The sequence below is a fragment of the Geotrypetes seraphini genome, chromosome 17, assembly GCF_902459505.1.
Source record: "Geotrypetes seraphini chromosome 17, aGeoSer1.1, whole genome shotgun sequence".
Taxonomy (NCBI): domain Eukaryota; kingdom Metazoa; phylum Chordata; class Amphibia; order Gymnophiona; family Dermophiidae; genus Geotrypetes; species Geotrypetes seraphini.
The window spans coordinates 34,920,533-34,936,902 of NC_047100.1; the positions used below are offsets into that span (position 1 = coordinate 34,920,533).

Here is a 16,370-nt window from a genome sequence, read left to right on the forward strand (position 1 = left end):
GACTCGATGGACCATGGGTCTGATCCGGAGAAGGCAGTTCTTATGAGTGAGTGAGTCAAGGTCATTCAAAGGCAGAGAAGCTTCTTTCAACTTTTCTAATGTTAAGAAAGTTCAGACTGAACAAATTAGAGAAACAAAATACTCTAGATAGCCTAGCTTTTCCACTAACCATCCAATTGCTCGGCGTTTCCATTATATGCCACAACATTTTGCTGATGGATTACAGTAAAATGAAACCAAACACTGCCATACTTTCTCCTAACCTGTTTTTATTTTGCTTTTTAAATCAGTCTGAACTGTTTTGCAATGGAAATCTGAATATTCATCACATTGCATCTGAGCTTGGATTGATGCTGTAAAGCACCATTTATGGATTTTTCACTTAACATGCAGGAGGCTATTTATAAATAAATAAAAACACAGTCAAATATACTGTAACCCACATGAAGCATTGTAGCCAATGACCTTATCCCTTTCACAACAACAAAAGGCAAAGTTTTCCCATGACATTTGAAAAGGGAATAACTCAGCTACAGCTGTGATTCACTGCTGTGTGTCCTCAAAATCTGTATGGTCAACTGCAACACACTGCTAAAAAAAAAAAAAAGTTCTCTACTTCTAGGACATTCCTATTTACCTTTCAGATTTTTACATAAAGCTTTTTAAGTATCACCTCATGCTTAATTTGTACCAGTAGGACAGTCTAGTATGAATAATAAAAAAAAAAAAAAAATTAATAAATAAATGCTTTGTGCGGAATAAGTGTTTCAAAGTTACCTATTTGAATTCCTTTTACTTGCATTTTTCCCACTATGTAACACAATAACAACAACAAAAAAATATGACCATATAACTTAGTGAGACAAAACCCCCCTTTAAGTGTTTCAACTATTACTCCTGGGGAATTTAGCACTACTGTGCATTGCATATTTGTACTCTTGCTCTCCCTCCATCCACTCCCCTGGCTTGCCCACCTGCTCTCCTCTTATCTTTCACTGCCCCCCCTCCTTCCTGATTCATATGCACACCTCTGCAGTACCTCCTCCCCTCCCACCCCAAACCAGCACTGATTAGACACAAGCAGAGGAGACCATAAGCCCCCTGGCACTGCATGGCTATGGTGTCACATGGTATTCAAATTCTGCAACAAGTGACAGAAAAAGAGGATGTGGCCAACCTACATATTTCTATTCTGCTTCTGATAAATCAGCAGAATACTGTGGGGATGAAGAGGAAAGGAGGGAGGCAAGCCACATGCAGTGGGAGACACCTCTGTGCACGTACTGTTGACAGGGGAAAAGGCTTTAAGACTTAGCAACAGGGGAGGTGTGCTCAAGTAAGGAGGGACTGAGTGAAAGATAATGGAGCAGTGGGAGGGAAAAATGAGAGAGCTGTGTGTGCCTTAAGGATAGTTTCAAAAAGAGAGCTACACATGGCAATATGGGAAGGGGGAGAGGGGGTGAGAGCATGCTATGTGAATGCATGTGCTCAAGGTGTGCTTCATATTAATCTATTTCCTGACGACAACTGCTATGGCACAGTTCAGTTATGCAATAGGAATCAGCACCTTCCTTTAACTCAACAGTAGCCATTCCTCAAGTATTATTTTAGTCCTATGCCTTTTGAAATATTTCAACCAAGGAATATTTGCAACTAAAATGCATTATATATATAACCCTTTTCATATTCTACAGTACTGAAATTTAAGAAAATAACCTTATACTTTATGAAAAACTAATGTGCAGTCTTCATTCTCCTTGTAGAAATCAAGCAGATGTTGGTCTTCTTTGGCCTGTAAACTCTTCAAATAATAGTTTACTATCTTGCTATCCCGTTCATACTGGTGTGGAATGTTTTCATATGGTTTAAGGTCAAGGTCCAAGAGGGAAACTGAATAAACAAATCTAGATTTCGATGTTGGAACCACACATCTTTGTTCTGGGCTGAAATACAAGCCATACAAATGTGTTAAAAACTGAAAACAATGCTAGAGAATAGTTATAGAAAAGTATTATCACATTCCAGATCCCCAATGCTATTTATACATTAATAATGCAGAAGTGCACCTAGTCCAATAGCCTTAGACCAAAGTTTTCCGATCCTGTCCTGAGGTCTGCCATAGCCAGTTGGGGTTTTGGGATGTCCACAATAAATCTATATATATATATATAAAATCGGAGGTATGTATGTGTGTATGTATGTGTGTATGTATGTGTGTGTGTATGTGCCGCGATCACGCAAAAACGGCTTGACCGATTTGAACGAAACTTGGTATGCAGATCCCTCACTACCTGGGATGATATGTTCTGGGGGTCTCGTGGCCCACCTGCACACGTGGGCGGAGCTACAAACAGAAAATCAGATTTCACCCATTCATGTCAATGGAAAAAATGTAAAAAGCTGCCATTCTCACAGTAATTCAAAAACGGCTTGATGATTTGAACAAAAATTGGTATGCAGATCCCTCACTACCTGGGGTGATATGTTCTGGGGGTCTCGCGGCCCACCTGCACACGTGGGCGGAGCTACAAACAGAAAATCAGATTTCACCCATTCATGCCAATGGAAAATATGTAAAAAACTGCCATTCTCACAGTAATTCAAAAACGGCTTGACCGACTTGAATGAAACTTGGTTTGCAGATCCCTCACTACCTGGGGTAATATGTTCTGGGGGTCTCACGGCCCACAACTCTATGTTGCTTGCTCAAGGGTGGGTTCACCCTAGAATTTATATGTTCTTGCCCCAGGAGGTGAAACTAAAATTGTTGTTTATAATCACGTTTTGCGTTAGTTGTATTGTATTCATTTTGTCAAATATTTCACATTATAATTTGAATATTGTACTTTTTATTAAGCTGTAAAAAAATAATTTCATTCACCACTATAAAGTATCTTTATTTGAATCCATGTACAGTGTTATTGCTATAATTAAATACCCGTGCAACATCGGGGCATCAGCTTAGTAATTTCTCATCTCGATTACTGTAACTCTCTTCTGAATGGCCTTCCCCAAAAAGAAATTCGTCGTTTACAACTAATACAAAATACTGCAATAAAACTTATCCATAAAGTAGGCAGATACGACCATGTTACCCCTCTTCTAAAAGAAGCACACTGGCTCCCTATTACTCACCGCATCACCTTTAAAATTATCTTACTATCCTTCAAAATAAAGCTCTCTCGTTTGCCCTCATTCCTTGACAAACTTCTCATTCCCTACTGCTCTTCACGCACTCTAAGATCAACCGATCAAAAACTTCTCTTTATCCCCACTATCAAAGACTTCTACAATACACGTAAAGTAAATTTCGCAGTAACTGCCCCTACCCTCTGGAATTCCCTGCCACAGCAACTCCGCGACGAAACACGACTTGATAAATTTAAGACAGACTTAAAAACGTTTTTATTTCACGATGCCTTCGCTTTCACTTAGAGCCATCATCTCTATTTACCAATAATAAATAACCGCTTTCTTTAAAGCGCCCCTCTCCATTATGTTTTATCCTTACCCCACTATCTCCATTTTCTTCTCAAATATGTAACTTCACCCTCCCTTCCCTTTTATCCACACGGTCTAGTTCGTCTTGTGATGTTATTTGTTTATACACAATGCTTCTTTTTGTTTTTAGTTTTGTTTAGTTTCTCTTTCTTTTAAACATATTGTTAACCAGCCAGATATTAACTTGATGGTTGGTATATCAAAATTAATAAAACTTGAAACTAGTATACATATATTAAGCATGGTCCTCATGAAAATTTCTCATGGATATCCTGAAACCAAACTGGCTATGTTATCTCCAGAACAAATCTGGGAAGTCCTGTCTTTGAATGTTTACTGCAAAAGTGCCTCCTACACATCGAAAAATATCCTGTGAAACAGAGGTGAGGAAAAGTGACAACTTTTCTCAGAGTCTGTGTTTTTAAAATAGACCATTAATTTTAAACAGAGTACAGGATTACAAGTCGGAGAATCCAAGAAACTAGCCTGGGGTCTCCCAAAATGCAAAAGCAAACCCGCTACTCCAGGAACGAGTTGAGATACAATGATTACACCTCCAAGTTTGAAAGTTGCAGGGATAACCGATCAATTCTCTAGCTAAGACACTTACCGTATTTTTCGTTCCATTAGATACACTAAACTAAACTAAACTAAGCCTTAAGTTTATATAACGCATCATCTCCACGGAAGTGGAGTTCGACACAGTTTACAAAGTTTAAAAATATAGGAAGAGAGAGGAGAAAGATTTACAAGAGCATATGAATAGAGGAGGATGTGGACAGGGGAAGAGATGTTAGAGAAAAGCCAGGTTTTCAGTTGTTTTTGAAATAGTTGGAGGGAGCCCAAGTTCCGCAGCGGGACAGTGAGATCGTTCCAAAGGCCCGTGATTTTCACAGTTACAGTGCAAGATTTATCAATATAAGTTTTTATCCTATGTGACACATATCGAGGATCTAGTACCAATATACATTAATATTTCTTTGTAATCTATTGACCTCAGGCATGGGATTTAGGTGAAGAGGTATGTTTTTGCTTGTTGCAGATTTCCGGGTGTGGCTGCGTCTGTCAGGTAGAAACCGACGTTTCAGCCACCATGTTGTGCCTTTCTTCAGGGTATTCTCTGAAGTCTGCAGTGTGACCTGATTGGGAACAGGGCAGTCCACCAATTTGAATTTTGACGGGAAAGTCAGTTGGTCAGAAATTTTGAGTTTTGTTGTGAAAGTCCACGGAATGAGAGAACATCTAACCCAGCTCCACGGGGAGAACATCTTTAAACCTACCAGAGATTTTTTCCATTCCATGGACTTTCACAACAAAACTCAAATTTCTGACCAACTTTTCTGAAGTTGAGGAGTCCTTTAAGGGCTCTGATCTGTAGGGGCAGTTGATTCCAATGGCTCGGTAAAAAGTGGGAGTAGAAACATCGTTTGGCAGTTTGATTTTGAAGGGTACAACCAGGAGGCATATTTGATCCTGAGAATGGAGGGACCTGTTCGGGATGTACAAAGGAAGCTTAGTCATCATGTAGCCTGGCGCCATGTTGTGCAAGGTTTTGAATGCTAGCATCAAGCCCTTGAAGACATGTTTTGGCTACGGGCAGCAAGTAAGCCAACGATAGAGCCTAGGAGACAGGGTCGCAGGCACAGTTTTTTTAAAAGCCTGACTGCCGCGTTTTACACACGCTGGAGACGTATGTTCTTCACTGTGAGACTATTGAATAGGGCATTGCAACAGTCCATGCGAGAGAAGACTCAGAACAGTAGTTCCTTATTTTTTGGAGCTGTCGTAGGTAGTAAAATGAGGAAGATACCACCTGAGAGATATGGTTGGAATCTAAGAGTATTCCTAGGCTGCATATTTGGTCCTTCACAATTATGGTAGTCGAGTCCCAGCATAGCTAAGGACGGGCGCGGTTCCAGTGTTCTTTGTGGATCAGGAGTTCCGTTTTGGAGGCGTTTAGTTGTAATTTGTTGACAGACATCCAGTTTTTGATTTCCAAAAGGCATTTTGTGATCTGGGCGTCAGATTTCTCCTCACAGGTTTCTTCTCCTCGTATGGCGATCCAGGTGCAGCATACTAGTTCTCTTTCTGCTTTGGGTGTCATGTGTTCTTTTGAAAACTGGATTATATATTCAAGGCTCATTTTTACAGCAGACTTTATCGTTTTGTGTGAGGAAAGGAGGATGAAGGAAATGTGTTTAGTTCATGTGTTACTTAAAAGAGGTACTAATTTGCTTTTCCCCAAAACACCTCAATTGTGTGTAGAACAGTTTGAAGAGCCTGCTGAGGCCTAGAGTGGGCCTGGACTGTCACCTATCCATCCAAAAATCCTCTAGAATGAGGATTGCCACAGAAGCATGCTAGGATCATTTCTGGCGTAACTCAGGGTACATGAGAGGGCTGGCCTCCACCAGGTCCTTGACCAGCTTTTCCATATCCCTAAAATGAGGACAATCCTTGAAGAGAAGTTCAATTGAATGCTTCTTAGACACTGTAGCTGCCACCTAATAATGCAGCCAAAAACACCATAATCAAGGCCACTGAATTAGAGGTTATTCACACAGAAGATAGAGAACATTCCTCTCCCTCCCTCCCCCCAATTCCAGATGGGTCACTTCTGGGGACTCTGGTGGCTATTACAATCAGCACGACATGTCTCTAGCTACATAGCTGCCACCCACAGCAGACTGAACATCCATTGTAGCAGAAGAGAAAGTCAGCTGTTCCCCCCTTCTTCTCATGCCTCTCCTTTACAGCTGAGCTCCCTTCAATAGGGATGATAGTCTTCTTGGTCACTGCTGTAACCAGAGGGTCCACCTTGGAAAATTCCAATACCTTGCTACCTTCTCAGCAGGTAGAGGGTATATCTTGTCCAGAATGCTGGACCCCTGGAGGACTCTATTTGGAGCCTCCTGTCATTATGCAGAAGAGAACCCAGGGGGAGGGGGGAAAGCAGCTCTCCAGAACAGATATCTTCTTCTGTGGAGTAGGCCTAGGATAGACCCAGGGCCTTGGACATAAAAATCAATAAAGTGGGAAAGTTCTTCCTGCTGAAACTGGTGTATAAGTGGGGAGCACCCTTCCACTTCCAACCCAAAGTCACAGAGAGATTGCAACACCGAATAGTCCTCCCACTTCATCATGGGCACCTCTAGAGGTAAAAGCCTCTCTCTGGCACATTGTCACAGATGCATCATTGGCCCATCCCAGCAGTGAGGGGCCACTATCAGCTATTAGTGCCTGTTTAATAAGCAGGGCCATTTACTGCAGCCAATCAGAGCTTAGGAAAACCCCAACCCCTGCCCTGAGCAAGTGAAGACACAGACTCCCACCCCTCCTTCCTTAACAGGCGCTGAAACAGTTCCTGCTACAGAGAAAGTACAGCAGGACCTAGCACAGCTGTGCCTACTGCCAAATCCATTGGGACTATGTGTCCTAAAAACAAGCCAGGAGCAGCCTCAGATGACTGCAAAGGGATTGCCCCCCCCCCGCCCCCCATCATTTCTAAAGTTATTAACAACTTATCACACTGTGGGCACAGAGAGTCAGCAGTTGTACTCAACTGTTAGCACCCACAGCCAGTATAGCACCAGCCTGCTAGCATACAAAGGCCTGCACCACATACCTAGAGAAGTCCAGAGTCAGGAACTCACCAGGCTCCTGCTAGTTCTCTTTTGTTTCCTCTTTAAAAGGGGGGGGGGGGAAGTGTTGCACTTTTTTTGGACTTGCTTAATTCCTCTGACAACAGGCAACCCAGCAAAATTAAATTACATTCACTCTTTGGTGCTGCAAAGAGCCTGCAACTGATGAACAGAAAGTGGGGAATGGAGGTTCTGCATCTCCTGTGGCAAAGGCCTTGTGGTAACCAAGCTGAGCACTGCACCAAGTAATCACCTATGGGCAACCTGGGGCTGCGGAGCAACTTAATTCTGGGAGGAAGACCATTGTGATCTACCCAGCAGTGTGACCTTAGCCTTCATGACTGAGAACTAAGCCAGGGACCAGGTACACCAACACACATAACCTACCACAGAGCACCAGCTCTTATACTGGTGATATCACTGGGAGAAGTCAATTTCTCTACCTCCAGCTAGTGAAAGGAAGGGAATTCAACCTAATTGTACAGTCTGGGGTCAATGGGACCTTAAGGAATAGTTCTTTACAATAGGTTTTTTGCTTCCTTGATCTTGGTACCTTCCATGTACAAAGGATATTGCTTAATCTGTCACATACATCTTCCCATAAGGTCAGCTACTCCATAGGCTCCTATAGCTAAGTATCTAGGTGCTGTGTTAAGAGCCAAAATAAGCAGAACTGTTCCCACAGTCATTCTCAGAAGAGATTTAAAAGGTCATCTTCCTTTTCTGTAGAGATAGATCACAGAATTGACACAGCTGCTCTATAATTTCCTACATATATTACATCAAACAGTTGGTGGAAAACATGTGCAAGTTGAAAGCATAGAAATATTTTCCAAAGAAATCCAAAGTTGGTAGATCTTTGCCTAGAGGGGCTGAAAATTGAGTGCCTGACTTTTTAGGTTTCTTTAAAATTGCTTCTATCACCAGGGGCTGTTTGTAGCAACTATCTGGTATCTCTTCTTTTCCATATATTGGGTTAGTGAGTAAACTTTAATATCTTAATTTGCATTGCTTGGAAATATTTTATGAATGAGAACTTAGCAGCCATTTTGCAGCACAGATAGGAGCAGGAGTAATCATGCGGTTAGGGGAAATTGGGGTTCAGCCAAAAATGCATAGGCCAAATGGTTAATATTTCCAAATTAATAAAGTGTCTTTTCTTATTTGTAAATGGGTCTCTACCAGAGCCTTTAAAAATTCAGTAGCATAATTAAATGAAATAACTACTTATGAAGTTTATGGGGACGGAAGAGATTACTTGTAGGGACAGAGTCAATTCTAGCAGGAATTAATTTGATTCCAGCGGGGTAGGTGGGGACTGGTTTGATTTCTGTCCCCGCGCAACTCTAGTGTGGTGGTGGGTTGGTGTCAGTAGAGGTGGATCTGATGTGATTTCAAGTGTGTGTGAAGCATGTGACAGAATATAGGGATGTGGTGTTAGGTCTGAGAACCACTGACCTAAGGGGGGAGGAGGGCACTAGAGTTTACCAGCTTTAACAATTTATTAAGTGCTGCATTTTCAGTTCTCTTACACGCTTTATTAGACCTCTTAAATACTAATATATATATATATATATATATATATATATATATATATACACACACACACAGTATGATAGCCTCTTCCATTTTCTCACCATTCATCCTGAAGACAAGGTGTCAAAGCAATCATGATGGAGCAATCTTTAGCTGTCATTGCCACTCTATATTGATGAATCTACAGGAGAGAGAAAGAATTCATTTTACACTGCTACAGTTTGTAGAAAAATCACATTTTTGGAGACAAGTTAAAAACAAAATGAATTGTTAACTTAAACATGCATGCAAAATGACAAACTTGCTTTACAATTTTAAAAAGTATTCAAACAGCTCAGCTGTTCAGAACATTACTTGCATACTTCAGAGCCAAAACAAATTTCAAGACATTGGGGCTAATATTCAATGCTATGGCAAGCAACTAACAAGGGGATGAATTAAAGTGATTGTCGCTAAACCCATTTTCACAACTTTAGAGAAGATCGTTATTACCGACCCGATGCACAAAACAACCCACCACGTGTTTTTCCCCTTGATTGTCCATTTTCTGATCTGGCCATGCAAATTAGCTAAAACCCCATGCAAAATAGCCAAGCGATTGATGCACTAATATCGCTTGGCTATTCTACTTCCCCCCACCCCCCCCCAATCAACGCAGGCAAAGCTTAAGAATCACTCTGAGCACAAAGAAATTCCAAAAAGGGGCTGAAAACGTTGACTAAGGGAGAGCAGAACAGGCATGTGTACAGGCATGTGCCTTCAGGCATGTGTACAGCAGAGAAAAACTACAGGTGGTGCTAGAGCTCCCAGTGAAGTAGAGCAGAGTCGCAGAAAAAAATCCAGAGTGGATTCCTTCTGTATATGGTATGCAGTCATTGGGAAATAACCCACATGTCTAGAATGTCTCACCTATTGCACTGGAATAAGGGTTACCGTATTTTCACGTAGATAACGCGCACCCGTGTAAAACGCGCACACGGGTATAGTGCGCGGAAAACACAAATTAATGTACAGAAATTTTTGTATACCGCGCACACCCGTATACCGCGCATGCTGCCCGACTCTCCAGTCGCCCGCCCCGACTCTCCTCTGGCCACCCCGACTCTTCTTTCGCCCGCCCCGACTCTCCTCTCCCCCTTGAAGTCCTGTTCCCACCCTGAAAGCCTGATGCCCCCCCCACGTCCGATTCATCCCCCCCCGCAGGACCGCTCGCACCCCCACCCCGAAGGACCGCTCGCACGCACCCCCACCCTGAAGGACCGCTCGCACCCCCACAGCCTCCCGACCCCCCCATCATGTAGAAGCTCCTACCGGTGTCCTGCTGCTTCCCCTCTTGCCCCGCCGACTCCCCGACACGATCGGGGCAAGAGGGAGCTCAAGCCCTCTTGCCCCAGCCAACCTTGGCACCCCCGACACGATCGGGGCAAGAGGGAGCTCAAGCCCTCTTGCCCCGCCGACTCCCCAACTCCCCAACAATATCGGGCCAGGAGGGAGCCCAAGTCCTCCTGGCCCTGGCGACCCCCCCCCCCCGCTAGTTGTTCAGGCCAGGAGGGAGCCCAAACCCTCCTGGCCACGGCGACCCCCTAACCCCACCCCGCACTACATTACGGGCAGGAGGGATCCCAGGCCCTCCTGCCCTCGACGCAAACCCCCCTCCCCCCAACGACCGCCCCCTCAAGAACCTCCGACCGCCCCCCCTGCCGACCCGCGACCCCCCCTGGCCGACCCCCACCACACCCCCACCCCCCTTCCCCGTACCTTTCTGTAGTTGGCCGGACAGACGGGAGCCAAACCCGCCTGTCCGGCAGGCAGCCAACGACGGAATGAGGCCGGATTGGCCCATCCGTCCCAAAGCTCAGCCTACTGGTGGGGCCTAAGGCGCCTGGGCCAATCAGAATAGGCCCGGGAGCCTTAGGTCCCTCCTGGGGGTGGGGCATGAGGCACATGGGCCTGACCATGTGCCTCAGGCCCCGCCCCCAGGAGGGACCTAAGGCTCCCGGGCCTATTCTGATTGGCCCAGGCGCCTTAGGCCCCATCAGTAGGCTGAGCTTTGGGACGGATGGGCCAATCCGGCCTCATTCCGTCGTTGGCTGCCTGCCGGACAGGCGGGTTTGGCTCCCGTCTGTCCGGCCAACTACAGAAAGGTACGGGGAAGGGGGGTGGGGGTGTCGGGGGGTCGGCCAGGGGGGTCGCAGGTCGGCTGGGGGGCCGGTTGGAGGTTCTTGGGGGGGCGGTCGTTGGGGGGAGGGGGGTTTGCGTCGAGGGCAGGAGGGCCTGGGATCCCTCCTGCCCGTAATGTAGTGCGGGGTGGGGTTAGGGGGTCACCGTGGCCAGGAGGGTTTGGGCTCCCTCCTTGCCTGAACAACTAGGGGGGGGGGGGGGGTCGCCAGGGCCAGGAGAACTTGGGCTCCCTCCTGGCCCGATATTGTCGGGGAGTTGGGGAATCGGCGGGGCAAGAGGGCTTGGGCTCCTTTTTGCCCCGATTGTGTCGGGGAGTCGGGGGGGGGCAAGAAGGCTTGAGCTCCCTCTTGCCCCGATCGTGTCGGGGAGTCGGCGGTCCTTCGGGGTGTGGGTGCGGGTGCGTGCGAGCGGTCCTGCGGGGGTGAATCGGGGGGGGGGGGGCTATGTAAAAAAAAATTTGTACAACGCGCTCACGCGTATACCGTGCAAGGGTATGCACGGTTTGTAAAAACACGTATAACGCGCGCGTTATATGCGTGAAAATACGGTAAAGCCCTGAGCAGGAAGCCAGATGACCCCTTCAGGGACTCACCTTATCATCTCTTGGACTCAAACATCCACGCATCTGCGTTTTGCCAAATCGCTCTCTCTTAGTGTTCAGTATGTCACATTCATGAACATTATCCGACAGGTGTGTCACAACAGAAGAATAGTACCTTTACTGTTTACTTGTACTTTGCAGGAGTCAAATCAGTACAAAATAGTACCACATGCCTAATTGGACTGTTAGCCGTACCGGGGTTGGTGTAAACGTTGCTATAAAAGCCAAAAACAAGCTTTTGTAGTTTAACTGCTTCCTACTTAAGGTAGAGGGGTAATCTAGTGGTTACAGCAGTTGCCTCAGTACCCTGAGGTTGTCAACTCAATTCCGACTGCAGCGCCTTATGACTCTGGGCAAGACACTTAACACTTCATTGCCCCAGGTACAAAAGAAGGACCTCTCTAAAATATGTAAACCAGGGGGTCTCAAAGTCCCTCCTTGAGGGCCGCAATCCAGTCGGGTTTTCAGGATTTCCCCAATGAAAATGCATGAGATCTATATGCATGCACTGCTTTCAATGTATATTCATTGGAGAAATCCTGAAAACCCGACTGGATTGCGGCCCTCAAGGAGGGACTTTGAGATCCCTGATTGTAAACCGCTTGGATTGGATACAAGCCCCATCCCCCTTTACAAAGCTTCAGAAGCAATGCTGCCACAATAAATGCTGCAAAGCCCATTGAAGTCCTATGGGCGTCGGTGCATTTACTGCAGCAACTTCGCAAACACGGCTTTGTAAAAGGAGCCCTAAATATCTTTCTTTCAAGAGATTTTAACAGTGCCTTATTACTAAAGGATTCTTTCACTGATTTTACCTCATCAATGCGTAGAAAACAACGTTACCTTTGTAACAGCATAAGTCACAGTCCCATCATCCTCAGTTGAAAGATCTTTTAACTTCTCATAAAATGTTTCATTATAGGGACCATCTATCTCCAAATTACTTCTAAAAGAAAAAAGTGTTTTATTTTATGGATCGAGACCTCACTGACAAGCAGATGCTTTCCTACAAAACAGCAGAAAAATCACAATAAATCCAAGCAACAACATAATGAAAAATTACTGAACTGTAATGTTTGTTCTTCATTGGTGGAGCCCCGGTAGGGACAGTGAAAAGTGTAGTATCACTTTAAGCTTTAGCAAGCTTTTAGACTGCCCGCACTACACATGTGCGAGTGCTTTTCCGCCCAATGCCAGCTCACAAGGTCGTCAGTGCTATGCCCATGCGAAGAAGCCAGCTAGGGGAGGTGGGCAGGTTGTGAGAATATCTGCCCATTGTCCCTGAATAACACCTGTTATGGTCAGTAACTGTGCTTTATCCCTAGACAAGCAGACAGCATATTCTCACATGTGTGTCTCCCTAGCTTTAGTTTAGGGAGAGTTGGGTTCCAAGAACTCAGAAACTAGATCATTATCTGATAGAGCACGGAGGCAAGGGAAGCACAGATGAATCAGGAATTGGCTGGCGGACAGGAAACAGAGGGTGGGAGTAAAGGGACACTACTCTGACTGGAAAGTGGTCACAAGTGGTGTCCCACAGGGGTCAGTGTTGGGACCGCTGCTGTTCAATATATTCATTAATGACCTGGAAACAGGGACGAAGTGCAAAGTTATAAAATTCACGGACGACACAAAACTCTCCAGTAGAGTCAGAACTGTTGAGGAATGCAAAGAACTACAAAGAGACCTGAACAAACTGAGTGAGTGGGCAAAAAGATGGCAGATGAGCTTCAATGTAGAGAAATGTAAAGTCTTGCATATCGGGAAAGGGAACCCGATGTACAGCTATACGATAGGAGGGAGGGTACTGGGGGAAGGCAACCTAGAAAAAGACTTGGAGGTATCGGTGGATAAAACAATGAAGCCGGCGGCGCAATGTGCAGCGGCCTCAAAGAAAGCGAACAGAATGTTAGGCATTATCAAATAGGGGATCACTATCAGAACGAAGGAAGTTATTCTACCACTGTACCGAGCGATGGTGCGCCCGCATCTGGAGTACTGCGTCCAATACTGGTCGCCGTACCTTAAGAAGGATATGGCGATACTCGAGAGGGTCCAGAGAAAAGCAACAAGGATGATAAAGGGCATGGAAAACCTTTCGTATGCTGAAAGGCTGGAGAAGCTGGGGCTCTTTACCCTGGAAAAGTGGAGACTTAGAGGCAACATGATAGAGGCTTATAAAATCATAAAAGGCATAGAGAAGGTGAAGAGGGACAGATTCTTCAGACTAGCGGGGACAACAAAACAAGAGGGCATTCAGAAAAATTGAAAGGAGACATTTTCAAAACGAATGCTAGGAAGTTCTTCTTCACTCAGAGGGTGGTGGACACCTGGAATGCACTCCCAGAACAGGTGACAGGACAGAGTACAATATTGGGTTTCAAAAAGGGATTGGATGACTTCCTGAAGGAGAAGGGGATTGAAAGCTACAGATAGAGGGTAACTATACAGGACACTAAATGAATAGGGAATACACGATTTAGGAAAAGGATCACTTACAGGTCATGGACCTGGGGGCCACTGTGGGAGCGGACTGCTGGGCACGATGGACCCTGGTCTGACCCGGCAGAGGCAGTTCTTATGTTAAGCAATATAATAGAAAAAAATAAATAGAGGAACGCCATGTTCTATTAGAGGTAAAAGGTTTAGAACAAACGCCAGGAAGTTCTTTTTCACCCAGAGGGTGGTGGATACATGGAACGCGCTACCGGAGGATGTGATAAGCAGGAGCACACTACAGGGCTTCAAAGAAGGTTTGGATAGGTACCTGGAGAACAAAGGGATTGAGGGGTACAGATAGGAGTAGAGGTAGGTTATACGGATAGGATTAGAGGTAAGTTACAAAATTAGTCTGGACCACTGTTCAGGCAATAGGCCTGATGGGCCGCCGTGGGAGCGGACCGCTGGGCAAGATGCCTCAGCGGAGGCAACTTCTTATGTTCTTAAAAGGAGGATTCCGAGAAAACCTATATGTTTGGAGACAAGAAAATAATAAATGACCTCCTAGAGGCAGGAGAATCTAAATATGGGCAATGAAGATGCCAAAAAGATTCAAGAATCATATAAGAAAGGTCTATTGGCACATGATGCATCCATATGGAGCAGCAGATCAAATGAGTTGAAACAAGTCATGTCCCAGAATAGATACGAATGAAAAGGGAAAGGAATTTCGTCAGCAATGAAAGCATGATTCTCGTGAAAAGAATAGCCTTAGAGCAGAGCTGCCCAAGTCCGGTCCTCGAGATCTACTGGCAGGCCAGGTTTTCTGGATATCCACAATGAATATGTATGAGAGATTTGCCTGCACTGCCTTCTTGGTATGCAAATCTCTCTCAGGCATATTCATTGAAGATATCCAGAAAACCTGGCCTGCCAGTAGATCTCGAGGACCGGACTTGGGCAGCCCTGCCTTAGAGAATAAAAATGAGGAACTATCCTAGAGCAGGAGTATGCAATTCTGGTCCTCGAGAGCCACAGCCAAGTCAGGTTTTCAGGATATCCACAATGAATATGCATGAGATAGACTTGCATCTCAAAGGAGGCAGTGCATGCAAATCCATCTCATACATATTCACATTGTGGATATCCTGAAAACCTGACCTGGCTCTGGCTCTCGAGGACCGGAATTGCCTACCCCTGTCCTAGAGGGAAAGAAAAGCCAATGCTGTGAAGTATAAAATTAGAACAACAGTGGATTATTATATAGATATTTTTTTGTTTGTTTGTTTTTTAAATAATGTAAGAAATCTAACTTAACAGGCTCTACATCCCATGTTAGATTCCCTTGTGATGTGTAGAAAAGACTCATGTTTTTCATGTTCAAGTGTCCAGATGAGAGGAAAACCCACCTTACAGGCTCTACACACCAATGGAGGATTCCTGTAGTGGTATGGAAAGATGGATCGATGCCTCAATAGAAAAATAGATTCGGTACCTTGTAGCCCCAAAATGCTATGCTTAGGTAGGCCCAGTACCAATGAAAACAGTCTCTAGAACAGGGGTGTTCAACCCGCGGCCCACATGCTGCCCTGTGAAGAATTTTGTGCGGCCCCACTCATGCTCGAGGACGATGTGGTGTTTATCTCTGCTGCCCCCAGATGTTTACTGTCTTGCTGGCTCCCTCCTCCGTCTTGCTGCAGCGTTCACTCAAAGCCGCGAGCAGTGGCTCCTACGTACCTCCTGCGGCTGACCTGGAAGCATTCCCTCTGATGCGGGAGGTGCGTGTGAGCCAGTGCCCACGGCTTTGAGCAAACACTGCAAGACAAAGGAGGGAGCAGGCAAGAAGTTAAAACACCTGCGGCTCAGAAGGGAGAAAGGCATGTTGAGGGAACGCTTCCAGATCAGCTGTGGGAGGCGTGTGAGAGCCGCTGCCCGCTGCTTTGATCGAACACTGCAAGACAGAGGAGGGAGCAGGCAAGAAAGTAAACACCCGTGGCAGAGAAGGGCATGAGACTTGAGAGGGAGGGAGCACAAACTTAGGAAAAATGATGGAAGGAAGGAGGGAAGGGCATGAACTTAGGACACAGAATGAAGGGAAAGATAGAGGGGAGCATGAGCCATAAGACTGAAGAATGGAGGGAGTGAGGGAAAAAGATACAGAGGTGAGGGAGGTAACGGAAAGGGAGAATTGGATGTCTGAGAGAGGGAAAGAGATGGTGCAATTGGGGAGAAAAAGAAAGAGGAGAACTGTTGGGCAGAGAGAGGACGAACAGAGACAGACAGAGAATTATTGGACATGGTGGTGGGAGAGGAGTGAGGTAGAGATGCATGGGCGCAGAGAGAAGGAGGAGACCATGTTGGGCCGAGGAAGCCTCCTGGATGTTTGGGGGGGTTTTTGGGGGGTGAGAGGGTATTAAAATAAGTGCCAGATTAGCACAAAATATTTTTTAAAAAGCTCTAAACACATTAAT

General features: G+C 45.4%; 1 protein-coding gene across 3 annotated transcripts in view; it reads right to left on the minus strand.

Annotated features, from left to right (window-relative positions):
• Positions 1-249: 249 nt before the first annotated feature.
• Positions 250-16,370, minus strand: part of IPPK (inositol-pentakisphosphate 2-kinase) — a 235,871-nt gene continuing 219,750 nt past the window's right edge. For all 3 annotated transcript variants that reach the window (XM_033926759.1, XM_033926757.1, XM_033926758.1), the window contains 3 exons: positions 12,304-12,406; positions 8,780-8,859; positions 250-1,943 (listed from right to left, as the gene is read on the minus strand). In XM_033926759.1, the coding sequence (XP_033782650.1) occupies positions 1,718-1,943; positions 8,780-8,859; positions 12,304-12,406 (409 nt within the window). In that variant the 3' untranslated portion in view covers positions 250-1,717. The remainder of the gene's footprint in view (positions 1,944-8,779; positions 8,860-12,303; positions 12,407-16,370) is intronic.